This window comes from Molossus molossus, unplaced genomic scaffold (assembly GCF_014108415.1).
Source record: "Molossus molossus isolate mMolMol1 unplaced genomic scaffold, mMolMol1.p scaffold_m16_p_12, whole genome shotgun sequence".
Lineage (NCBI taxonomy): Eukaryota > Metazoa > Chordata > Mammalia > Chiroptera > Molossidae > Molossus > Molossus molossus.
This window is the reverse complement of record NW_023425347.1, coordinates 69971294-69996020: the sequence shown is the minus strand read 5'-3', so window position 1 is coordinate 69996020 and position 24727 is coordinate 69971294. Positions and strand designations below refer to the sequence as shown.

At 40.3% G+C, this 24727-nt stretch overlaps 1 protein-coding gene across 1 annotated transcript in view; it reads left to right on the top strand.

The window, feature by feature from the left end:
• The first annotated feature begins 7271 nt into the window (after positions 1-7271).
• LOC118626315 (cytochrome P450 4X1) overlaps positions 7272-24727 on the top strand; it is a 31256-nt gene continuing 13800 nt past the window's right edge. The window contains exons 1-6 of the mRNA XM_036255829.1: positions 7272-7448; positions 13206-13347; positions 14551-14595; positions 16179-16306; positions 18075-18202; positions 18281-18435. Of these exons, the coding sequence (XP_036111722.1) occupies positions 7272-7448; positions 13206-13347; positions 14551-14595; positions 16179-16306; positions 18075-18202; positions 18281-18435 (775 nt within the window). The remainder of the gene's footprint in view (positions 7449-13205; positions 13348-14550; positions 14596-16178; positions 16307-18074; positions 18203-18280; positions 18436-24727) is intronic.

Sequence of the window (24727 nt, the reverse complement as noted above, 5' to 3'; positions counted from 1 at the left end):
CTCTTAGTCTTTAAGATGACATGGAGGGACCTGGAAAGTATTATCCTAAGCAAAACAAGGCAAACAGAGAAAGATAAGTATCATATGATCTCACTTATTTGTAGAATATAATGAACATAACAGTCTGAAGAATGGGGTAGTCCCAGAAATGTGGAAGTGGGGTACAGACTGACAATCCCCAGAAGAGGGGGTGGGGGGAGAGATAAACCACAGGACTTATATGCATGTATGCATAACCAATGGACATGGACAACAAAGCCGGGGACGGGGTGGGGTGGGGGTTAGGAGGAGGGGGTCAATGGGGTATAAAAGGAGAAACGTCTGTAACAACAACACCACCACAATGGACATGCTCCCCCTGCCATTCTCTAGTTATGTTCTGAATCCAATCCCTATCACTTCTTTTTTTTTAATCCTCACTCGAGGACATTTTTTCATTTTTCATTCAGATAGAGTGGGAGGGAGAGAGAGGAAGACGGAGAGAGAGAAACATCGACGTGAAAGGGACACATCGAGTGGCTGCCACCTGCACGACCAACCAGGGCTGGGGACAAACCGCAACTGAGGTACATACTCCTGGTGGGAGCTGAACCCGGGTCTCTCTGGACTGCAGGCCAGCCTCTAACTGCTGAGCCAAACCGGCCAGGGCTAATCCCTATCACTTCTTCAGATACCTTTCTATTTTGTCTACTCCACTTTCTCCCTTTTATTTGCTCCTCCTCTAAGAAATACCTCTCTCTCTCTCTCTGTCTCTCTCTGTTTCTTTCTTGACCCTTTGTATCCTGTCAGCTATTGCCCTCTATTTCCTCTCCTTCACCTTCACAACCTAAGATTCCTAAAAGTTGACTACACTTAGTCTTCACTTTCCACTCATGCCTATGTTTCTGTCCTCACCTCTCTCTTGAAACTGTTTGCAATCAAGTTCTCAGTGACCTGTTTGTCACTAAATCCTAGAGATATTCTTCAACCCTCTGGACATTAATCAGTAATGCTGAAGGGTCCTTACTTCTCAAGACCGTCTCTTCTCTTGGTTTCCACTGGTTTCCCTCCTACCATTAAGATAACCCTTATGAATTTCCTTTTCAGAGTGCTATTTTTCTACCACTTTTTAAAATGTTGCCATTCCTCAGGGTTCCATTTTATGTCCTCTTCTCACTCTACATAAGGTCCCTGGGTAAGCCTTGCACTCCAACGGCCGTGAGTGTCATCAGTACTACATGGTGATCTGTATGCCAAACCCATACCACCGACCTGAGCTCCAAACCCACACACCTGTCTACTAGCCATCTTCACTTGCCTAACAAATAAACCCAGAAGTGAACCCACCATCTTCCAAACCTACTTCTAGTCCAGTTTTTCAAACTAAAAGTGTGGGAGTCATCTTTAGTTCTCCTTTTTCACTCCCTACATCCAAATAGAAACTAATTCGGGCAGATTTTAGCTCCTAAATATTTCCTGCACACACCCACTTCCCCTGACGAATTCTTACTTGTCCTTCAGATGTCAATTTTAAACATCACTTTCTGCAATAAACATTCCTTGACCACAAATTAAAAAATAAATAATAAATTAATTTAAAAAATATATATATAAATCCAATTTTTTCCAAAGTAAGTCACTTGGTCTGAATCAAAATGTAATTTAAGAGTGTTGTGGCGACATGAAGCTGCTCACCCACAATTTGCTGAGCTCGCACGTGCGAGGGGTGGGACCCCGTGGATTTCCCCTGCGCCTTGAGGCTACCAAGGTCCGCATAATCCCTGTGGAGTTCAACCCTGACTTTGTGGTGCGTGTGATACCCAAAGTGGAGCGGGCGGGGCTCCTAATTTTGAGTGAGGTCCAGAATTCATTTTGTTGGAGTAGGTTACTCTGCTCTAAGCTTCAGGAATTTAAGTAACTTAAGGAAATATGGATAGTGGGCATGTGGAAGACTAAATAAAATGGCATTATCTGAATTTGGCAATATTGAACACTTCAAAATGCATAATTCAGGTGGATTTTCTTTTTATTTTTAAATGTTAATATTTAGTCAATGAATGTAGATTAATATTATAAGATTTTGGTAAATGTATGAGTCACTATGTGTGTGTGTCTGTGTAATGAGAAGAATTGGCAGGCGTGAGGTCTTATAATAGCTTGGAGGCTCCATGTGATACAGAGGACACCTAGTTCAAATTACTTAGCTTCCTTAGGCTTTAATTTATTCATCTATAACATGGTAATGCCTACTTGGGAGAATGGAGGGAAAAATATATATGGGTTTAATATAATTTTGATGTTATTATTATTCCAGATGAGTCTAGCTTATCAGAGGCTGTAATACCCGATGTTCTCACTGATGCTCAGATAAAAATATTTCTTGAATTGCACCCAATTCAAACAAATGTGAGAGATTGCTGAAGGCATTTGTTTAATGTACTATTGAGAATTTATTTAACTCAATATTATTCAAGTTGAGAAGAAGAGTGAAGAAATAAAATGAAGTCACTATCCTCAAGCTACTAAATTACCAGAATCAAGTAGGTCAAGGCATGAGGAAATGAGTCTACTCTTACTTTAGCTTGCCTGGGAACTTAAAGTTTTGAACTCCATAAATGTATATGTATATGTATATCTATATAATCTATATTTATATCCATATCTTCTATAGATAACCCTCTGATTACCCTCTGAAGGACTAAGAAAAGTATGTTGATATCTCCAGACCACCTGACATCCATTATTTAGAAAATTGGACATCTGAAAGTTTATCATCTCAGACAAATCAGAGGCTAAGAATGCAGGGCTGATCCTTCCCCAAAATGTACTTTTTACTGTAAGAACTCTCAGCTTTTCTTTCTTCTTTGGAACACTCCTATTTGCAATTCTGGTTTGCAAACCCTAAGACCCTTGAATTAATCTTTGTCACTTATTTCTAGCCAAAGCCTCCTGATTCATTTATGCTCCATCAACAAAGTGTATTATTGATCAGATGACTTCAATGTGCTCTTTTTTTTTTTTATCCTCACCCGAGGATATTTTTCCATTTTTTGTACAGATAGAATGGGAGGGAGAAAGAGGAAGGGAGAGAGAGTGAGAAACATCGACGTGAAGGGACACATCGAGTGGCTGCCACCTGCACGACCAACCAGGGCCGGGGACAAACTGCAACTGAAGTACGTACCCTTAGCAGGAACCGAACCCAGGTCTCTCCGGACCGCAGGTCAATGCTCTAACTGCTGAGCCAAACTGGCCATGGCCAAAGTGCTCTTAAATTAAACTATTTTCAGTTGGCATATTTATATTAAAAAGAGAAAGACTAGATTAAAAAAAATTTTTGTTACAGATGTTTCTCCTTTTTTACCCCATTGACACCCTCCTCCCCATCCCTCCCACGCTGTCCTCAGCTTTGTTGTCCATGTCCATTGGTTATGTGTACATGCATATAAGTTCTGTGGTTTATCTCTTCCCTCCCCCACCACTCCCTCTTTAAGGGTTGTCAGTCTGTACCCCACTTCCACGTCTCTGGGTCTACCCTATTCCTCAGACGGTTATGTTAATTATATTCCACAAATAAGTGAGATCATGTGGTATTTGTCTTTTTCTGCTTGGCTTGTTTCGCTTAGGATAACACTTTCCAGGTCCCTTCATGTCGTCTCAAAGAATAAGAGATCTTTTTTTCTTACCGCTGCATAGTACTCCGTTGTGTATATGTACCACAGCTTTGTTATCCATTCATCTACTGATGGACATTGGGCTGTTTCCAGATCTTAACTATTGTAAATAGTGCTGCTATTAACATGGGGGTACATACATTCTTTCTGATTGGTGTTTGAGACTTCTTAGGGTATATTCCTAGAAGTGGGATCACTGGGTCAAATGGAAGTTCAATTTTTAATTTTTTGAGGTAACGCCATATTGTTTTCCATAGTGACTGCACCAGTCTGCATTCCCACCAGCAGTGTACTAGAGTCCCCTTTTCTCCACACCCTCGCCAACACTTGTTGTATGATGATATGTTGATGGCGGCCATTCTGACAGGCGTGAGGTGATACCTCATAGCTGTTTTAATTTGCATCTCTCTGATGATTAGTGATGTTGAGAATTTCTTCATATGTCTCTTGGCCATTTTTATGTCCTGTTTGGAGAGGTGTCTATTTAGTTTCTCTGCCCATTTTTTAATTGGGTTCTTTGTCTTCCTTTTGTTGAGTTGTATGAGTAGTCTATATATTTTGGAAATTGACCCCTTATCTGATGTATCATTGGCAATGATGCTCTCCCATACAATGGGTTGCCTTTCCATTTTGATGGTTGTTTCTTTTGCTGTGCAGAAGCTTTTGAGTTTGATGTAGTCCCATGTGTTCATTTTCTCCTTTGTTTCTGTTGCCTTAGGTGATATATCAGTGAAAATTCTGCTGTGTATGATGTTCAAATTTTGTTGCCTACATTTTGTTTTAGGATTTTTATGGATTCCTGGGTCACATTTAAGTCTTTTATCCATTTTGAGTTTATTTTTGTGTAGGGTGTAAGTTGATGGTCTAGTTTCATTTTTTTGCATGTAGCTGTCTAATTTTCCAACACCATTTATTAAAGAAGCTGTCTTTACTCCATTGTATACTTTTGCCTCCTTTGTCAAATATTAATTGAGCATAATGTCTTGGGTCCATTTCTGGGTTTTCTGTTGAAAGACTGGATTTTGAAGTTGTAAAGTTGAATTAATACAATTCAAAACTGTCTATAAAAGGAAGATTTTTGAATGGTATTTACATTTTGTGCTTTTCTTAGTTGTGGTATGAAATACCCCAAAATGTGAAACTCTACATCTACCCCAACCTTTCCTTCTTCCTTCTACTTCAAGGTCAGTGACTGCACTACAGATTCCAACCTCTCTTACTCTTCAAGAAATGGGAGAGAAGAGAAAGAGAGCCCTTAACTTCCTTCTACTCTCAAATCCCTATCTGGATAACATCCTAACTCTACTCTTTTTCACAACCAAAGTTTTCAGAGTTGTTAATACTTTCTCCACAGTCTCAATTAATCGCCATCACATTCACTTCTCAAATCTCTTTATTTTGGCTTCTGTATCTATCATTTCAACAGCTCTTTCTATGGTTACAACTGACTTCCATGACACTGATTCCAGTGAACACATTTCAAACATGATGCTTGTCTCAAGGCACACGACATTCCTCTTTTATTTCAAGTGTCTCACTGTTCTCTGTAGTCCACAGCACTCGGTGCTCCTGGTTCCTCTCACACCTCTCTGCTTGTCCTGTTCCTCATCTGGAGGCTCACACTTCTTTATCCAGTTTTTAAAATATGGGAATTACTCAAGGTAACAGGGAAACACAATTGGACACATTCAGAGGTTTCCCGGATTCACTTTTTGTGTCATCCAAAGGAACTAGGGAAATTAACACATCTGGTGTGGCTCAGAGGTGACAAGGAGAAAATGAGAAAGGACCTTTGGATTCTTAGTCTGAAGAGAAGGGGCTAAAGGCAATCTGCTTTTCTTTTTTGGATTTAATTTCATTATTCATTAGATAGAATGCGTTCAAATAATCCATTCGGATCCTTCCAATTGTATCATTTATCCATTATACTGTGTCTCTTTGCTTACCTATCTATCCCTTCTACCAGGTTGTGAACTGTCCCAAGGAAAGGCGTACCCTTCATCTTTCTTTGTTTCCTGGCATTGCCCAGCACTGGCCAGCGTGTGGAGGCGGCAGTGAGCGTGGGGACTGACTCTGTGCCTCCTTCCTGAGCGTTGCCATTCTCCTACCTCCAGGCCATTGCAGAAAAGGATGGTATAATGTGTTCTTGGACCTCCGCATGGAACCTGCCATGTAAATTTCACTGGTTTCTCAATATTTTTACAACTTGCTTGCCAATGCCCTTGGCATTATTGTAAAAGCCATAAGATTCTGAGATACTGCCAAATAACTTATAACTGAGGGATAAAGGTAGGCAAGAGGTGGGAAGGTCTAGGGAGGAGGGAACTGAAACAAAGTGTGGAGCTAAATGGAACATTCAAGGCACCAGTACTTGGTCAAGATGAAGTCATCACCATTGGATTCTGTTGTAACTATTCATCTGCCAAATAAACCCTGCCAGGCTCCCAAGACTGGGGTGGATGCCTGGGGAGTGGAAGGCAGTGACAGTGAGGACAATAGGAAGTTGTAACAGAGATTGAGTTTACTGTTCATAGCTATAAATCCAACACCTAGCATGTGCCTTTCTTAGTTTACCATGAATGAATGAATGAATGAATGAATGAATGAATGAATTGTGGACAATGCTCATAAAGAAGGCTGGGAGTGGGAGACTACAACTTGGGAAGTTGAGTCTGTTGGATCCTACTTTACCACCTACTAGGTAAAAAAACAACAACTTATTACTTTCTAACTACTTTAATATATTTACTATTATGTATGCCCTTGAGGTTATTTAAGTCTCTTGTGTCCACTGCTTGCTTCATGGGCATGGAACCTGAGAGGTCACACAGGACCTTGTACTCAAAAGGGTGTGCGTTTGGTTTAATGCTCTGCTGTTGTTATCTTTTAATACATTTTTAACAATTTATTGTTGAATTCATTTTGCACCCTGACCTACAAATTATGTTGCGGTTCCTGATCACATCTGTATGGTGGAACTACTATACAATGGTATGCTACTTTGCATCTCTTCCCAATTCAAGGGTCAGGGTCTTCTGTTGGCAACTTGAAATAGGACATGCTGAACATCCTCGAACACTAGAAATCATAGTGAGTACCAAGTGTAAACGTTTACCAGTGCATCACAGGACAGGCCACACCATACAAATTTAATGACTATACGTGCCCACCCTCAGCCCACAGACCCATGTGGGTTTTGATATAATTTCAGAGTGGAAAGGTTTTTTTGCATAGCAGTTTACCGTTTATTTGTGGCAATGAAGTAAAGTGATGACTTCAACCTTGGCATTATTTCAAAACTGAAATTCAAATTTCCCTTGATTGATCATTGTCACGCTTGAAATATGACAGTCTGGGAGGGTACCAGAAGTCATCATGAGTGAAGATTTGCATCAGTTGATAAAGGGTTAGAAATCCGGGTACTTGCAACTTGCGCCTGCCTCCTCTGGCCACGCCGGAGTTGCCGCTCCCGTCGCTCTTTCTCCTTCCCGGGCAAGGACGGAGCTTCTGGGAGGGCTCGGAGACGCAGTGGGCTGGGTGATCCTCCCAAGCCCGGGCTTCAGAAAGCTCATCCTCTCCCGGTCCCTGGAGACTGCCGGCAGTCCGCAGCGCAGAGTGATGGAGTCTTCCTGGCTGGAGACGCGCTGGGCGAGGCCCTTGTACCTGGTGATCGTGTTCTTTCTGACCCTGGGGCTGCTGCAGGTTGTCAAGCTCTACATGAGGAGGCAGCAGCTGCTTCGAGATCTGCGCGCCTTCTCTGGGCCACCCCCACACTGGCTAACCGGGAACCAGAAGGTAGACACAAGGGAGGGGCGAAGGAGGATGCTGGAAACTAGGCAGGCAGAGAGGAGACTGCTTCCTTCCCTTCCTCCCATCCTTCCATTCTGCACAGACCTCTCTGTCCCAGCCTTTGGCTCTCCGCATCTTTTAATTATTCTAGAGTTGCTCCCTCAAAGCTCTACAGGAAAAGGGAAACTCCCTGGAACCACTAAAGAGGAAGCTTTGGCGGCTGGGAGGGGGCTATTTCAAAGACTGAATCCGGGAAAAGAAAACGTGGTGTAAACTCAGGTCTGTCTCTGCTTCACCAATCGCTTGCATTTATGTACTGCATTTTAAAAAGCCTTCCACATGTATTGTCAAAACATGTTTTTAGGAACTATTATCCTAAATAATATTTATTAATTGCAGAAAATGTGCAAAATTGGGCACAATAGTTGCCAAATATTAGGCCATTCCAAATAGAGAAATTAACTTTCTTTTCCTAAGATTCTTGTGAAGCAGGGAGCAACCCCAGCCAATCACTCAAAATATATTGACTGATTTAACTCTGTAAGGTAGAGGAAGGCTTTTGATCTCTCCTGTTATCTAAATCCACCCTTACCCCTGATTCTTATTTCATTAAAAACATAAACTACTGCTTCCTCTAAATGCATTATTTTCTAAAATCATATAGAAAACAAAAAACGAGTTACAAACCACTATTTAATAATACTAGGTTTTATAACTGCCTGTGCATTTACCTTTATTGGGATCTTTTTTCTTCATATGGCTTTGGGTTACTTACCAGTGTCCTTTCATTTCTCCGTTGAGCATTTCTTACAGGGCAGATCTAGTGATAAAAAGTTCCCTCGGCTTTTGTCTATCTGGGAATGTCTAAATGTCTTCCTCAATTTTGAAGGACAATTTTGCTGGATATAGGGCTCTTGGTTAACAGTTCTTTTTTTAAAAAAAATATTTTTTTATTTTCTGTTTTTTAATCCTCACTTGAGGATATTTTTCCATTTATCTTTAGAGTGGGAGGGAGGAAGAGAGAGAGAGAGAGAGAGAGAGAGAGAGAGAGAGAGAGAAACATCAGTGTGAGAGAGACACATCAATTGGCTGTCTCCCACACAATCCCAACCAGGGCCAGGGACCCAACTGCTACTGAGGTACATGCCCTTGACTAGAATAAAAGCTGTGACTCTTTGGTCCTCGGACTGACACTCCTACCACTGAGCCAAAGTGGCCAGGGCAGTTAACTGTTCTTGCTGTTGAGTGTGTGTGTGTGTTAAGCAATTTGACTATATCAGCCCACTGTCTTCTGCTCTTCAAAGTTTTGACAAGAAATCTGCTGATAATTTTATTGAGAATCCCTTGTATGTAAAGGGCCACTTCTCTCTTGCTGCTGTCAAGGCTCTCTTTTTGTTTTTGTCTTTCAAAAGTTTGATTGTAATGTGTCTCAGGGTGGATCTCTTTGAGTTCATCTTACTTGAAGTTCCCTGAGCTTCTTAGATGTCTATATTCATGTATTTAATCAAATTTGGGAAAATTTTAACCATTATCGCTTCAAATATTCTTCTATCCCTTTCTCTCTCTCTCTTCTCCTTCTGAGACTGTATGTTGGTTGGCTTCATGGTGTGCCATAAGTCCCCTAAGCTCTATTCACTTTATTTATTTTTCTTTCTGTTTCTCAGACTCAATAATTCCCATTATTCTATCTTCATGTTCGTTGATTTTTTTCTTTCTGATGATATCTGCCTTTGAATCACTCTAGTGAGATTTTCATCTCCAATATTGTACTTTTAATCTCCAGCATTTTTAGGTTTTCTATCTCTTTATTGATACTGTGTTTTGTTCATATATCACTTTTTAAAATTTTCTTCACATCTTTCTTTAGTTCTTTAACATCTGTAACACAGTTTTTTTTGTTTGTTTGTTTTTGAAGTCTTTGTCTAGTAGTGCTGTCCTTGGGTCTTTTTTAGAGAAAGTTTCTGTTTATTTAATTTTTTTCTTTTGAATAGGCCATATTTTCTTGTTCTTGTAGTTTTGTTTTGTTTTTCTCTCTCCCTTCCCCAGGGTTTTCTGGGGGAGGGGAGTAGTTTTTTTTGTTTTTTGTTTTTATTGTTGTAAGCTCTCTGTATAATAATGTCTTCTCAGATTTTTTCTTAGCCTGTGCTTTTCCTTGGAAATGTGTGGCCACTTTCTAATTTTCCTTATACATACAATTGCTATTGAATGTCCTAGTTTTAATGTCTAGTTCTCAAACAAGAAAAAAGAGAACACTGACCAGAAGAGAAAGGCACTGTTTTTTTTGTTTTGTTTTGTTTTGTTTTGTTTTTAATTCCCTAGAAGTCACTTCAGTTGGTGAGAGCAAGGGGGCTTGCAACAATGGAGAGAGGTGCAACAAAAATGAACATTAGCCTCTTTGTGTGCCCCTCTGTGGTCAGAAGCAATCAATGATGACAACACTAATCCCCAATATTTGTAGGCCAGGGTGCTTCTCCCCACTGTGTCCCGCTCACTGTGTCCAAGCTGTTTCAAGAATACCTGCAACTGCTTGCTATGGGACTGGGGGTGAGGAATGGGTAGCTGCTACTGTGTGAAGAGCTGAAATTGACAAAAATTAACTGCAATATACAGTCCAAGACTTTCCCCTGGAAGTTGCAAGCCTTTAATAGGTTCCAGAGTTACAAAATAGGTACATCAGACAAGTTTTGCCAGTACAATGGTTGTCTAGGTGGGGAGACAGATTACTGGTGCTCTCTAGTTTGCCATCTTTCCAGAATTATCCCATCTATCTGTTTATTAATCCTTATTATGTGACCCTTTTCTCTCCCCGCAACAGCTTTAAAATCTTCACTTTGCCTCTGGTGTTCTGATATTTAATTATGATGTACTTAGGTGTGGCACTTAGAATTTTTTGTTTGTTTATTTTTTCAGTTATTATCCCTGATGCTTTGGTCAGCAATCTTTTTGATCTGGAACCTCCTATTCATCAGTTCTTGGAAATTTTTGTGTATACTATTTGTCTTAGTTTAGATTTTCCCAGAATAAGACCCTAAGACAAGGGTTCAAGAACAAGTATTTTAAAATCCTAAAACTTAGTGGCTTAAGACTACAAAGAAATCCAATTTATCTTTTTTTTTCTTTTGTTGTTTGTGCTTTTGTTGTCATATCCAAGAAGCCATCGCCAAATTCAAGGTTAAATCCTTATTAATTCTCTTAAGAGTTTTATAGTTTTAGCTCTTTCATTTAGATCTCTGATCCATTTTGAGTTTTTTTTGTTTTTTAATCCTCACCTGAGGACATTTTTCTATTTTTTGTTCAGGTAGAGTGGGAGGGAGAGAGAGGAACAGAGTGAGAGAAACATCGATGTGAAAGGGACACATCAAGTGGCTGCCACCCACACGACCAACCAGGGCCGGGGACAAACTGCAACCGAGGTACATGCCCTTAGCAGGAACCGAACCCGGGTCTCTCCGGACCGCAGGCCGATGCTCTAACCGCTGAGCCAAACTGGCCAGGGCCATTTTGAGTTTTATATGTTGTGTGAGGTAAGGATTCAACTTCATTCTTTGGCATGTGGATATCCAGTTATCTTAGCACCATTTGTTGAAAAGACTATTCTTTCCCCCATTAAATTGTTTTGGAACCTGAGTAGGAAAAACCAAGTCCTCCTTCTGTGTATCTATTGCACTCTCACTTGGTGCACATAATAGGCACTTAATAAAGTCATCTGTTTATTTTTTGCAAATGAATGAATATCACTCATGGTGTTGGTGGGTGCTTGTCACTGGCTTGAATGTCAGAATGAGAGCAAGATAGAGTCTACGGATCTGGTTTCAATAGCCTCAATCTTTTAGGGACCCTAAACTATCCAGAGGGCACTTAATGGATTAGAGGTGTCAGCTGGTAATAGAGGAAATTAGGAGCCAAAGTTTTCCACCTCTTCTGTGGGTAAGAACAAACAATCACGTGGCAAATTCTGTGGTTTTGGTCACACAAATAAGAACTTGCCAGCCTTAGGGTTTTATGTGGGTCAGGATCCCCATGAACATGCTCAAGTCTGTAGCTGAGCACACCCAGACACACACATACAGGTCTCCCCACCTTCCCCACCCAACTCGATATAAGAGATGGATACAGATGAATCTTATTGTCAGTGATTTAGTGGAACTATTTAAATGAGCCATTAGTAGTCTACTTATTAGGCAAAAAGTTAATTTCTACTGGTAGTATTTGTACTCTGATTTATAAATGTTGGTAGCTGAGAGGGTTTAAAAATTTTATTTTTAGTTTTACATGTGAGATTGTTTTTCTTGTTATAATACAAAAACAATTATTTGCTTCTTGCTTTCACAGCACAGAGTGCCATATTCTTGGGCATGAGGAGCCTAGATGGCAATTTTAGCACACATTGGAAATAAATTGATTCTTTTTTTTTTTTTATCCTCACCCGAGGACATTTTTGCATTTTTTGTTCAGACAGAGCATGAGGGAGAGAGAGGAAGAGAGAGAGAGAGAAACATCGATGTGAAGGGACACATCGAGTGGTTGCCACCCGCACGACCAACCAGGGCCAGGGACAAGCTGCAACAGAGGTACGTGCCCTTAGCGGGAACCGAACCCGGGTCTCTCTGTACCACAGGCCGACGCTCCAACTGCTGAGCCATACTGGCCAGGGCTAAATGGATTCTTTTAAAAGCAAGAGCTTGTATCCAGGAAAAGTGGTAGCATATTTTAGATCCATTCCTTACATCATGTCTGCACACAGCTGACACACAGTTATCTGAACTAGAGTGAGAAGATAGATTACATGCATCAAGCCACAGGAAATCCTATATTTTATTTAAGGCAGTAATTTTGACTCCGTCTTTTTTGAAACCTTTCACTAGTGTGGACTACGGTCAAACATGATGAGTCTTTCACACCAGACTGAGTCATCTGGGCTGACTTCATGGTAGATAAGAATCACTGGCTAAAGGGAATGTTGTCGGTTGTCAGCACCGGGGAGAGATCAGATGGCCGTGATGCAGTTATTTCAAACACCCTGCTTTCCTATCTTTCTGCTGGTCTGCAGGGCCAGAATAGTCTTGGCTTGGCAGTTTACTTACCGTGAGGAGGTGATACTTAAATAAGAGCTGCCCCGGGGCAGGTGGAGCACATGGGAAGAGATGATGGGAGCTGAGAGTTTTGCATTTGAGTTTGCTTCACGCTTCACACACCTGTATAAATGAGCCTGCTACCGTTATATGGTGAAATAATTGGGTTTTCTTTGTAGATGAAGTTGGCAGGTTTTGGGAGAGAAACAGTTACTATTATGTCATTATAAAAAAACACTCATCAATAATTAGAGAGAGAAAAAGAGAAAGGGAATGATGAACTGGATGGTGGCTCATATTCAACCTGCTAACAGTTAGCTGTCCACATAGGGGAAAAAACCCTTTCAGCTTCCAGATGACTCTCCTAATCCAAGTGTGGGACCTTGGCTGGTGAGGCAGGGTCTGTGATTTGGCTCCCTTCACCCTCCCAGTTGTAAAAACAGCCACAGTGTATGTCATTTGACAGTGACTTGGTCTGGGGATGCAACATATATTTATATTGAAAAGATAAATACACTATCCTGTTTTAGAATATTATACTCCAAGCTTAGAATCCTAAGAAAAGCATGTCCACCCACTTCCAGAGAAAGGGTCTGGCCCCTCCCAGGCCCTGAACTCAGCTCGGGTTTGTAAGAAGGGATGAGTCTAGACTAGTTGGCATCTCTAATTTCCTTCACTTTTTTCACTGCAGTTATTTGGGAGTGGTCATCTGGAGAAACTTGACGAGGTTGTTGAAAAATACCCATGTGCCTTTCCTGCCTGGATTGGGCCCTTTGAGGTATTTTTCTATATCTATGACCCGGACTATGCAAAGACATTGCTGAGCAGAACAGGTAAGAAAAGGAATGAATCTCAGAACCCTCATCCTCCTAGGACTGATATGCACAACCCCCAGGCAGGATTCTAAAGGAATTCTGAAGCAAAGATTAGTATTGGGCCTTTAAGAGACATGGAGGGACTGTGGAGAGGTTTCCCACCAATCCTAAAGGGGATTCTCATGTCCCCCAGTCCCTGTCTAGTTCAGACCTACCTGGGCCCTTTTAGGTCATTGAATCTTAAAGCCCAGCTGACACCACCAGATCATCAGGGGCTTTCTTTGCTTCTTTTGGTTTTGTGATTTCAGAGTCAGCAACACTCCCCAGCCCCAGCCCCAGCCCCTGCCCCTGCCTCAGCTCCGTCCCAGCCCCTTTCTTGAGTGTAAGTCTTCAGAGGGATTCCAAAGTAGCTCTGCCGAGCTGGTTCGGTGTGTAACCTGAATGCTAGATCACTGCTTTCCGCAGTCCTTCACTGGGGTCCAAATTTTGTTTGTTTGTTTGTTTGTTTTTTGCATATATTTCTCAACCGTGTTTCCTTTGGGGACCCGAGTCCTCTGACTCCTCCATCCAGTTCTTTTTCAAGGCTTCCATGGTATATTATCTCATAGCGTAAAATTAAAATATCCAGTGTTTGCTTCATCAACTTTGTAAATGAAGATCTGATATTCAATCTTTCTTCCCTGTGCTATTGTCTCTATTACTCTGAACAAAATCTAATAAAAGAAAACAGCCCTTCCCATGTTTCCCATTTCTCCAGTTCTCTTGAATTGGTCTCATGCTCGCCTCTTAGAGGACAAGAGTTGTAAAACACCTCCACGCGAAGAGTTCACAAGAACCCCAGGTGGCATTTGTACCTTGCTGTCTGGTGTCTCCCCAACTTCTGCTGTAATAGGTCATTTGCTTTCCAAAAAACATACGATATGTATCCCAACTCCTAATCTGGAAATGTTGTAACCTGCAGGTAACCCCTGTGTCTGATGTAAGAAGTGTAAATGAGGAGAGTCTGGGTTTGTGTACCCGTCTGCCTCATGGGGCTTGTGGTTCTCTGATTTCTGAACCAAGAGTTTTGCCATCTCCCCAAACCCCACACCTGCCAAGGGCTGCAAGGAGTGAGCCTTGAGCTCCCTTTTGCTGATGATTTGTGGCTAATGTGGGAAAATGAGAGAACCTTCATCAAATTTGATCATTTTTATCTAATTCTGTCCTGTGTTTCCTCTGCAGATCCCAAGTCCAAGTACTTCCATAAGTTCCTAGTTCCACTACTGGGTATGTATGTGACCCACTCTCTTCCCAGGAGTCCCCTTTCTATAGCAGAGCATCTCAAAACAACTCAAATTGAAATTCAAAAGCATTAGGAGTATGGTGGATCTGCCCTGCAGGTTATGGGTGGGAGGGGGCTCGCGAGGGAGTGGTCAACACAGCACAATCCTAGAAACCCTCTCCATCCATTTCTCTCCCCCTAATCTCATCTCAAGGCAGCATGTGTGTGTATCTGTCCCATCTCTGTCTTTCAAATGGCAGTCTCACCATCCATATTCTTTATTTTATCCTTTCTTGTTTTCTTGGCTCTTTCTTTTTGGAGTTCCTCTATTTTCATATGCAAATCAGTAAAATTTTGCTCCAAAGTACAGTTTGGAAATATTCCATGAGCAGATAAATTAAGCCTTTTAGTCATGTAATTGGTATTTATGGTAGACAAGAAAGAAATTAGATGAAAGAATATAGGTTTTCGATTTAGAGTGACTTGGGTTTGAATACTGCCCCCCACTGACTAGTTGAGTGTGGTCTTGGGGAAGTCAGTTAATCTCTCTATGCCTCTGTTTCCTCATCTTTGAAAATGAGGAAGAGAGTTTCATCTCTGGACTGTTGTGAGGACTAAATAAAACATGTATTTTCAGCATTGCAAGCCTAGTATGTTGAAAGCCCTCAATGAATGATGGCAATGATATATTAATAAGCTTTACGTTTCTTTTAAAGCAAAAATTTTAATGATTTCTCTGTTAACAGAAGATTGAGAGGCATTAGTCTTAATGAGTGTTTTCGGTTTGTATTGTTTATGGGTGTTAGGCACCGACAAGGGCTCGGGGAGGAGATAACTGGGTATGTAGTGGACACTCTTGTCCGGTTCCTTGTGAACTTGGTGTTCACAGTATAGTTTATGAATTGGTTTGGAGTGAGAGAAGATGAATATTTGCTGTGCTTTTTCTGTCAACTAGAGACCAGGCTAGGTGCCTTATACATACACCTACATTTAATCTGCACAGCAACACAGTGAAGCAGATATTTATTATCACTCTTGATCATTGAGATAACCAAGCCTCAGGAAGGTTAAGTGACTGACAGGTAGTAACTGACGATTTCAGAATGAACACTGTCATAAGTCTCCATAAAGTAGGGTTTTTCTGACAATGCTAAATACATTCATCCCAGATGTAAGCATCAAAACTTACCCCAATCGCCCTGACCAGTTTGGCTCAGCGGTTAGAGTGTCGGCCTGTGGTCCAGAGAGACCCAGGTTCAGTTCCCGCTAAGGGCATGTACTTCAGTTGCAGTTTGTCCCCGGCCCTGGTTGGTCGTGCGGGTGGCAGCCACTCGATGTGTCCCTTTCACGTCGATGTTTCTCTCTCTCTCTCTCCCTCCCACTCTATCTGTACAAAAAATGGAAAAATGTCCTCGGGTGAGGATAAAAAAAAAACAAAAAAAACTTACCCCAATCTTAATATTTGAGCACTGCTTTGATATTCCATTATGTCATGACTGTGCGTCACAGTCACTTCATGGTGTCTGTCCCTCACCTCTGCTTCACCATGTCTTCTAATAAAATGCTTTTGTGCCATTTCTGTCTCAAGAAGAAGGACTACTGAGTCTAAACGGATCCAAGTGGGCCCAGCACCGGCGCCTAGTAACTCCTGCATTCAATCTTAACATCCTGAAATCCCATGTCAACGTGATAGCACAGTCTGTGAACATAATGCTGGTAAGTGAAGGGATAAAAGCGTTCTGATGTGTTGCAAATACTCCTAACAGGGAACAGATTAGACATATGTTTAATGGGTAGTGAAAGGCTAAGGAGAATAATTTCTAGAAATTAACCAATGTACAAGTACCCACTAAGCAACAGGTGTCTGTGTAAGCCTTTGCTGTGTATTTTTGAGTGATTAAAAAAAAAAGATGCAGATTCGGTTGTCTGTCTTAGATATAGAAATCCTATGGCAGTAAATCAAAGTAGTCAGATTCAAATGGTAAATGCTGTAGGTGACAGGTAAAGAAATCCAGAGTAGCTATAATTGCTTCAGATTCAGAGGAGACTCAGATTTATCATGAGATATGAGCTGGGCTTGAATATGTGAATAATATGAATGAGAGAATTTAGGCAGAGTGAGTTAGTGTGAACAAACATTTGGAGATTAGAATGGACTTACCTGATGGCCATAAATGACCTGGCAACTGATAAGGGTCTACATTACAGTCACAGATGTGAGTTTACTCTTGCAGATAACAGGGGGTCATTAGGAGCTGACTTAGACCCTTCCGAAGGGGCAGGAGGAGGTTGCGGGACAATGATCCTATTGGTAGTCCCTGATTTATAAATGGGTTCTATTCCAAAACTCCACTTGTGCATGATAAATTTTTTAATTGTACCTATTTAAAAATCAGACTAGTAATGAGCTAAAACAGTTTCATCATGAACACTTCCAACACCACAAACAAAGCCAAAGTTTTCTTCCACTTTCCTCTGCAAGCCTATCCCTTTCCACAAGAGAGAACTGTTGATTGGCTGGGTTCTCAGCCCAGCTCACGGAAGCAGATTTAACCTCAAGTCTGCTGGGACTGTGGTGAAAGTAAATAGCAGTGTGAGTTGCCGAAGCAGAGAGCTTGAGGTGCAGGTTAGCATGGGAGGGGGTGTGCTCTTCTGATGCTGGTACTGGGCAGCTTTCCACACCATTGCATATCAGCCAGTGGTGGCATTTGAGTTTATCGCCATTTCAATAAGCCACTTTTGTGTCCCTTACTTCTCAGTCCCACAGTTCCCTGAGGTCCCTCTCACAGCTCCTCCCTCTGCTGAAATGTGCCAAAGTGCCTCCAACTTCGAGCCTCTCCTTTGCTCTCATTTCTTCTAAACTCACTTCTGTACTCAGTAAAACTTACTTAATTCGGGGTGGGAGCAATTGATCAAATAGTTGACACTTAGGTAAAAGCTTTAGAAACATCTCTTTGCCTCCAAATTCTTAGCACATAGCTATAGGCATAGGTGCTCAATAAATGTCAGTTGATCAGAACTTAAACACTTAGATTTATTTTATTTTTACTTTTAATGTTCTAAGTTTATCTTAAGTGTGATTATGGTGGTTGCAAGTAGTGATGGGGTGGGCTGTCTAACAGTTTGGGCACTGAAGATGGTAGAGGAAGCCCTGGGGAGAGACTCCCTGTAATTATGGGTCTTGTATCAGAGATGATCTGTTTTACTGGAACTCTGATCTGTTTTAAAGCAGAGTTACGGTAATAGTTGTAAGACCAATGATATTTAATTCAGCCATTTACTGGATATCTGGTTTGCTCCATGCTCTTTCTCACCCAGCTGGGTACATTTTCCCCCTTTCCTGATGCCAAGTGAACATTTAGTTTATTTGCTTGTCTGAATTTCGGCTCCTGCTAGGTCAGAGTTGTCTCCATTACATCATAAGTGCAGGGTCAGATAAAGGCACTTTGATGATGATGTTGTTGATCTTGATTTCCTGTGCCAGGGGAAATGGGAGAAGACTTGTGGCACTCAGGAGACAGTTGTGGAGGTCTTTAAGGACATCAACTTGATGAGCCTGGACACACTCATGAAATGTACTTTTAGCCAGGAGACCAACTGCCAAATAAACAGGTTAGTGACAGAAGGGCAAAAAGACATTTGCCATTATCTGAGTCACTTACTGATATATTATCCCCCCTTTCTCTCTAGCACCCATAATCGTTTTATCGAAGGGTTGACTGAATGCCTCGAAATCATCCTTAAGTGCATGTACAGTTTCTTCTATCACTATGACATATTTTTCAAATTCAGCCCTGAGAGCCGCCGCTTACAGAAGTGGACCAACATTATACATCAATACACAGGTATTTCCTGGGTTTGGGTTGCCGGAATGCATACATTGTCAAAACTGCATTGTGTCTGTGGAGAGTAGGCCTCAGTGTGAAAAGAGAAAGCATTCTTGTTCTTAACAGAGCTTTTATATGGACACTGCTCGAATGAAATGCAAGTCCTTTACAAGAATTTGCTACATCCATAGTAGTGGTCTTATGAAAAGTTTTCAATGCATTATATAATTTTTATTATGCACATTTTTTTTTGAGAGTATGTGCCCTTAGCGGGAACCAAACCCGGATCTCTCTGGTCCACGAGCCAATGCTCTAACCGTTGAGCCAAACCGGCCAGGGCTATTATACACAATTTTTATTAATACAAACATAACATAACAAATGAGCACTTAATATTTCAAAGCATAAATGGCATTTGGCGAGTCATACCATGATAGCAGTAATAATGACAAGCGAAAAATATTCATGCAGCATAGGAATGAACAGGGGAACAGAGTACAAGTGGACACATATTCAAAGAAGGGGAAATGGTGAGTTGTCCAACAGTATAAAGTTTTAGTTGTGGGAGATGAATAAATTCTAGAGAGCTGCTCTACAATACAGCACCTATAGTTAACAGTACTGCTTCGTGCACTTAAAAATGTGTCAAATGGGTAAATCTCTGGTTAAGTATTCTTTTGTTCTTTTTTTGTGGTTCATACATTTTTTTTTAACACTTAAGTTATTAAATTTTTTATTACAGATGTTCCTCTTTTTTCTCCCTTTGACATCCTCCTTCCTGCTCCCACACTCCCCACTTCACCATTTCGTAGTCTTTGTCTACTGGTTGTGCATATATGCATGTAAGTTCTTTGGTTTATCTCTTCCTGCCCCACCACCCCCATCCCTTTCTCTCTGAGGTTTGTTCTCCTATTCCCTACTTCCATGTCTCTGGATTTATTTTGTTCATCAGCTTATTTTGTTCATTATATTCCACAAATAAGTGAGATCACGTCATATTTGTCTTTCTCTGATTGGCTTATTTTGCTTAGCATAATACTTTCCAGGTCCTATCGTGTCGTCTCAAATGGTAAGAGATCCTTCTTTCTTACAGCTGCATAGTGTTCCATTGTGTACATGTACCACAGCTTTTTTATCCACTCATCTACTGATGGGCACTTGGGCTATTTCCAGATCTTAGCTATTTAAATAGCGTGTTAAGAATTTTTACCAGAATAAAATAAAGTAGAAAAAGCTTGTTTCAAAATAAATCATTTAGCCCTGGCCGGTTTGGCTCAGCGGTTAGAGTGCCCGCCTGCGGTCCGGAGAGACCCGGGTTCGGTTCCCGCTAAGGGCATGTACCTTGGTTGCAGTTTGTCCCCGGCCCTGGTTGGTCGTGCGGGTGGCAGCCACTCGATGTGTCCCTTTCACATCGATGTTTCTCTCTCTCTCTCTTCCTCTCTCTCCCTCCCACTCTGTCTGTACAAAAAATGGAAAAATGTCCTCGGGTGAGGATTAAATAAATAAATAAATAAATAAATAAATCATTTAAATAAAACATAAACATAGAAGTTGAAATAGATTAAATGTTCTAAGCAATTCAACATTACTTTTAATGAACATAATAATGGAGAATGTTTATCAAGCAGTTAATTAATCCTTCTTTAGCTCCACCAATTACTAGCAGGGTGATTTTGGGCAAGTTATTTGTGGCTTTGTCTCATTTTCATTCATTAAATGGGGATAAAAAAAATCTGACTCATAGGTTTGTGGCGACGATTAAGTATGTTTATAAATGTAAAGCACTTCAGACAGTTCCTGGAACTGAATCAATGTTAATATAAAATATATTTTCCTCCAAGAAAATTTGCAAGATACACCTACACATACATACTCACACATATATATATACACGTATGAAAGTAGATATTGTTAGGAGGACACTCAGATAAGCAGATTAAAAACAATTTAAGACACTAATAGGCATTATGCATAGCAGTTCTCAAATCTGTTTCCATCATGGCCCACACAGAAAATGTTAATATTCATATGCCTTATTGGGGTAAACAGGAGTGGATTTTGTGGCATCTACATAGGACTTAGTGAAAAATTTCTTTACATTTTCTTTATACAACAAATAATGATTTAAAAAAAAGTATTAGGGAAAAGATTAAATGCTAAATTTAAAATTTCTTTCAATTACAATTGACATTCAATATTATCTTAGTTTCAGATATAAAGCATAGTGGTTACACGTTTATATAACTTACAAAGTAATCCCCCCAATAAATCTAGTACCCATATGACACCATACATAGCATAGTATTACAGTATTATTGACTATATTCCCTGTGCTATACTTTACATCCCCCTTGACTATTTTGTAACTATCAATTTGTAATTCTTAATCCCTTCATCATTTTCACCCAGCCCCGTTCCCCCTTGCATCTGGCAACCATCAAAATGTTCTCTGGCCCTGGCTGGTTTGGCTCAGTAGTTAGAGCGTCAGCCTAAGACTGAAGGGTCACGGGTTCAATTCCTTTTTATTTATTTATTTATTTATTTATTTATTTTATTTTTGTTACAGATGTTTCTCCTTTTTTACCCCATTGACACCCTCCTCCCCATCCCCCTCGCCCTGTCCCCGGCTTCGTTGTCCATGTCCATCGGTTACGCATACATGCATTTAAGTTCTGTGGTTTATCTCTTCCCTCCTCCACCACCCCCTCTTCTGAGGGTTGTCAGTCTGTACCCCACTTTCACGTCTTTGGCTCTACCCAATTTCTCAGACTGTTATGTTCATTATATTCCATAAATAAGTGAGATCATGTGATATTTGTCTTTTTCTGCTTGGCTTGTTTCGCTTAGGATAATACTTTCCAGGTCCCTCCATGTCGTCTCAAAGAATAAGAGATCTTTCTTTCTTACAGCTGCATATGTGTATATGTACCATGGCTTTTTGATCCATTCGTCTACTGATGGACATTTGGGCTGTTTCCAGATCTTAGCTATTGTAAATAGTGTTGCTGTGAACATGGGGGTACATATATTCTTTCTGATTGGTGTTTGAGGCTTCTTAGGGTATATTCCTAGAAGTGGGATCCCTGGGTCAAATGGCAGTTCAATTTTTAATTTTTTGAGGTAACACCATATTGTTTTCCATAGTGGCTGCATCAGTCTGCATTCCCACCAGCAGTATACTAGGGTCCCCTTTTTTCCACACCCTCGCCAACACTTGTTTGATGATTTGTTGATAACGACCATTCTGACAGGTGTGAGGTGATATCTCATTATTATTTTAATTTGCAGTTTTTGATGATTAGTGACATTGAGCATCTTTTAATATGTCTACTGGCCATCTGTATATCCTCTTTGGAGAAATGTCTATGCAGGTCCTTTACTTATTTTTAATTGGATTTTATTGTTGTTGAGTGGTATAAGTTCTTTATAAGTTTTGGATAATAACCCTTTATTAGATGTATCATTGGTAAATATCTTTTTACATATTCATTAGGTTCTCTTTCATTTTGTTAATGGTTTCCTTTGCCATGCAAAATTTTTTTCCTTTTTTTTTTCTTTTGTTTCTTGTGCCTAAGGAGAGTAATCAGAAATAATATTACTAAGAGCAATGTCAGAGAGTTTACTGCCTATGTTTTCTCTTAGGGCCTAGGCAGTAACATAGCTATAACTTTATAGTACAGTTTGATATCAGGTAGCATGAAACCTCCAACTTTGTTCTTTCTCAAAATTGCTGTGACAATTTGGGGTCTTTTGTGGTTCCATATAAATTTTTGGATTTTTTGTTCTAGTTTTGTAAAACAAAAAAATGACATTGGTATTTTGATAGAGATTGTATTGAATCTATAGATTGCTTTGGGTGATATGGACATTTTAATGATGCCAATTCTTCCTATCCATGAGCACAATATATGCTTCCATTTATTTGTATCAACTTCAATAGTTTATAATTTTCTGAGTACAGATATTTTACCTCCTTGTTTAAATTTATCCCTAGGTATTTTTTATGTGGTTCTAAATGTTTTCTTAATTTATTTTTCTGATGGTTCATTATTGATATATAACAATGCAGCCAATTTCTGAATGTTACTTTTTTTTATCCTGTTGCTTTACTGAATTCATTTATCAGTTCTAATATATTTGGTGGACTCTTTAGGATTTTCTGTGTATGGTATTATATCATCTGCAAATAATGACAGTTTTACTTCTTCCTTTCCAATCTGGATGCCTTTTATTTCTTTTTCTTGTCTGATTGCTGTAGTTAGGACTTCCAATACTATGTTAAATAGAAGTGGCAAAAGTGGACATCCTTTACTTGTTTCTGATTTTAAGGAAATACTTTTAGCCTTTTACTGCTGAGTGTGATGTTAGCTATGGGTTTGTCATGTATGACCCTTATTATGTTAAAGTATGTTTCCTCTATTCCCAGGAATGAATCCCAGTTTATCATGGTGTATGATCCATTTACTGTATTGCCGAATTCGGTTTGCTAATATGTTGTTGAGGATTTTTGCATCTATGTTCATCAAGGATATTGGCCTATAATTTTCTCTTTTGTAAAGTGTTTGTCTGGTTTTGGAATCAGGGTAATGCTGGACTCATAAAATGAGTTTTGAAGGCTTCCCTCCTCTTCAATTATTTGAAATAGTTTGAGAAGGATAGGTGTTAGTTTGCCTTTGAATGTTTGGTAAAACACACCTGTGAAGCCATTTGATCCAGGACTTTTTTTTGTTTGTTAGGAGATTTTTGATTACTCTTTTGAGTTCATTAGTTGTAATCAGTCTGTTCAGAGTTTCTTCTTGTTCACTCTTGGAAGAGTGTATGTTTCTAGGAATGTATCCATTTCTTTCAGGTTGTCCATTTTGTTGGCATATAATTGTTCACAGTATTTTCTTATAACCCTTTATATTTCTGTGGTGTCGGTTGTTATCTTTCACTTCTGATTTTATTTATTTGGGTTATCTCTCTTCCTTTTTTTTTTTATCCTCATCCGAGGACATTTTTCCATTTTTTGTACAGACAGAGTGGGAGGGAGAGAGAGGAAGAGAGAGAGAGGGAAACATCGATGTGAAAGAGACACATCGAGTGGCTGCCACCCGCACGACCAACCAGGGCCGGGGACAAACTGCAACCGAGGTACATGCCCTTAGCGGGAACCAAACCCGGGTCTCTCCGGACCGCAGGCGGACGCTCTAACCGCTGAACCAAACTGGCCAGGGCTATCTCTCTTTCTTGATAAGTCTGCTTAAAGATTTATAAATTTGGTTTATTTTTTCTTTTTTTTTATCATCCTCACCCGAGGACATTTTTCCATTCTTTGTTCAGATAGAGGGGGAGGGAGAGAGAGGAACAGAGAGAGAGAGAAACATCAATGTGAAAGGGACACATCGAGCGGTCGCCACCCGCACAACCAACCAGGGCCGGGGACAAACTGCAACCGAGGTACATGCCCTTAGCGGGAACCGAACCTGGGTCTCTCCGGACCGCAGGCCGACGCTCTAACCGCTGAGCCAAACCGGCCAGGGCTGGTTTATTTTTTCAAAGAATCAGCTCTTCATCAGCCTGTGGACCAATGAGTTGCAGGTTTGATTCGGGTCACGGGCACGTACCTCGGTTGTGGTTTGTCCCTGGCCCTGGTTGGGTCATGCAGGAGGCAACCAGTTGATGTGGCTCTATCACATGGATGTTTCTCTCTTTCCGTCCCTCCCACTCTATCTGATAATAAGTGGGAAAATATCCTCGGGTGAGGAATAAAAAATAAAAACAAAGAATCAGCTCTTGATTTCATTGATCTTTTATATTGTTTTTCAAACTCTACTTTATTTTCACTCTGAACTTTATAATTTTTTTTCTCCTACTCACGTTAGGCTTTGTTCTTTTTCTAGTTTATTTAAGTGTAAGATTAAATTGTTTATTTGCGATTTTTCTTGATTCTTGAGAAAAATCTATATTGCTATGAATTTCCCTCGTAGTATTACATTGGCTGTGTCCCATAGATTTGGGGTCATTGTGTTATCATTTTCATCTGTCTCAAGGTATCTTTTGATTTCTTCCTTGATCTCATTGTTAACCTATTCATTGTTTAGTAGCACGTTGGTTAGCCTCCATGTATTGGTGGTTTTTTTTTTTAGCTTTCTTCTTGTAATTGATATCTAGTTTCATACCATTGTGATCAGAGAAAATGCTCAATATGTTTTCAGCCTTCTAAAATTTATTAGGACTTGTTCTGTGGCCTAAAATGTGGTCTATCCTGGAAAATATTTCATGTGCCCTGGAAAGAATGTATATTCTGCTGCTTTGTGGTGAAATATTC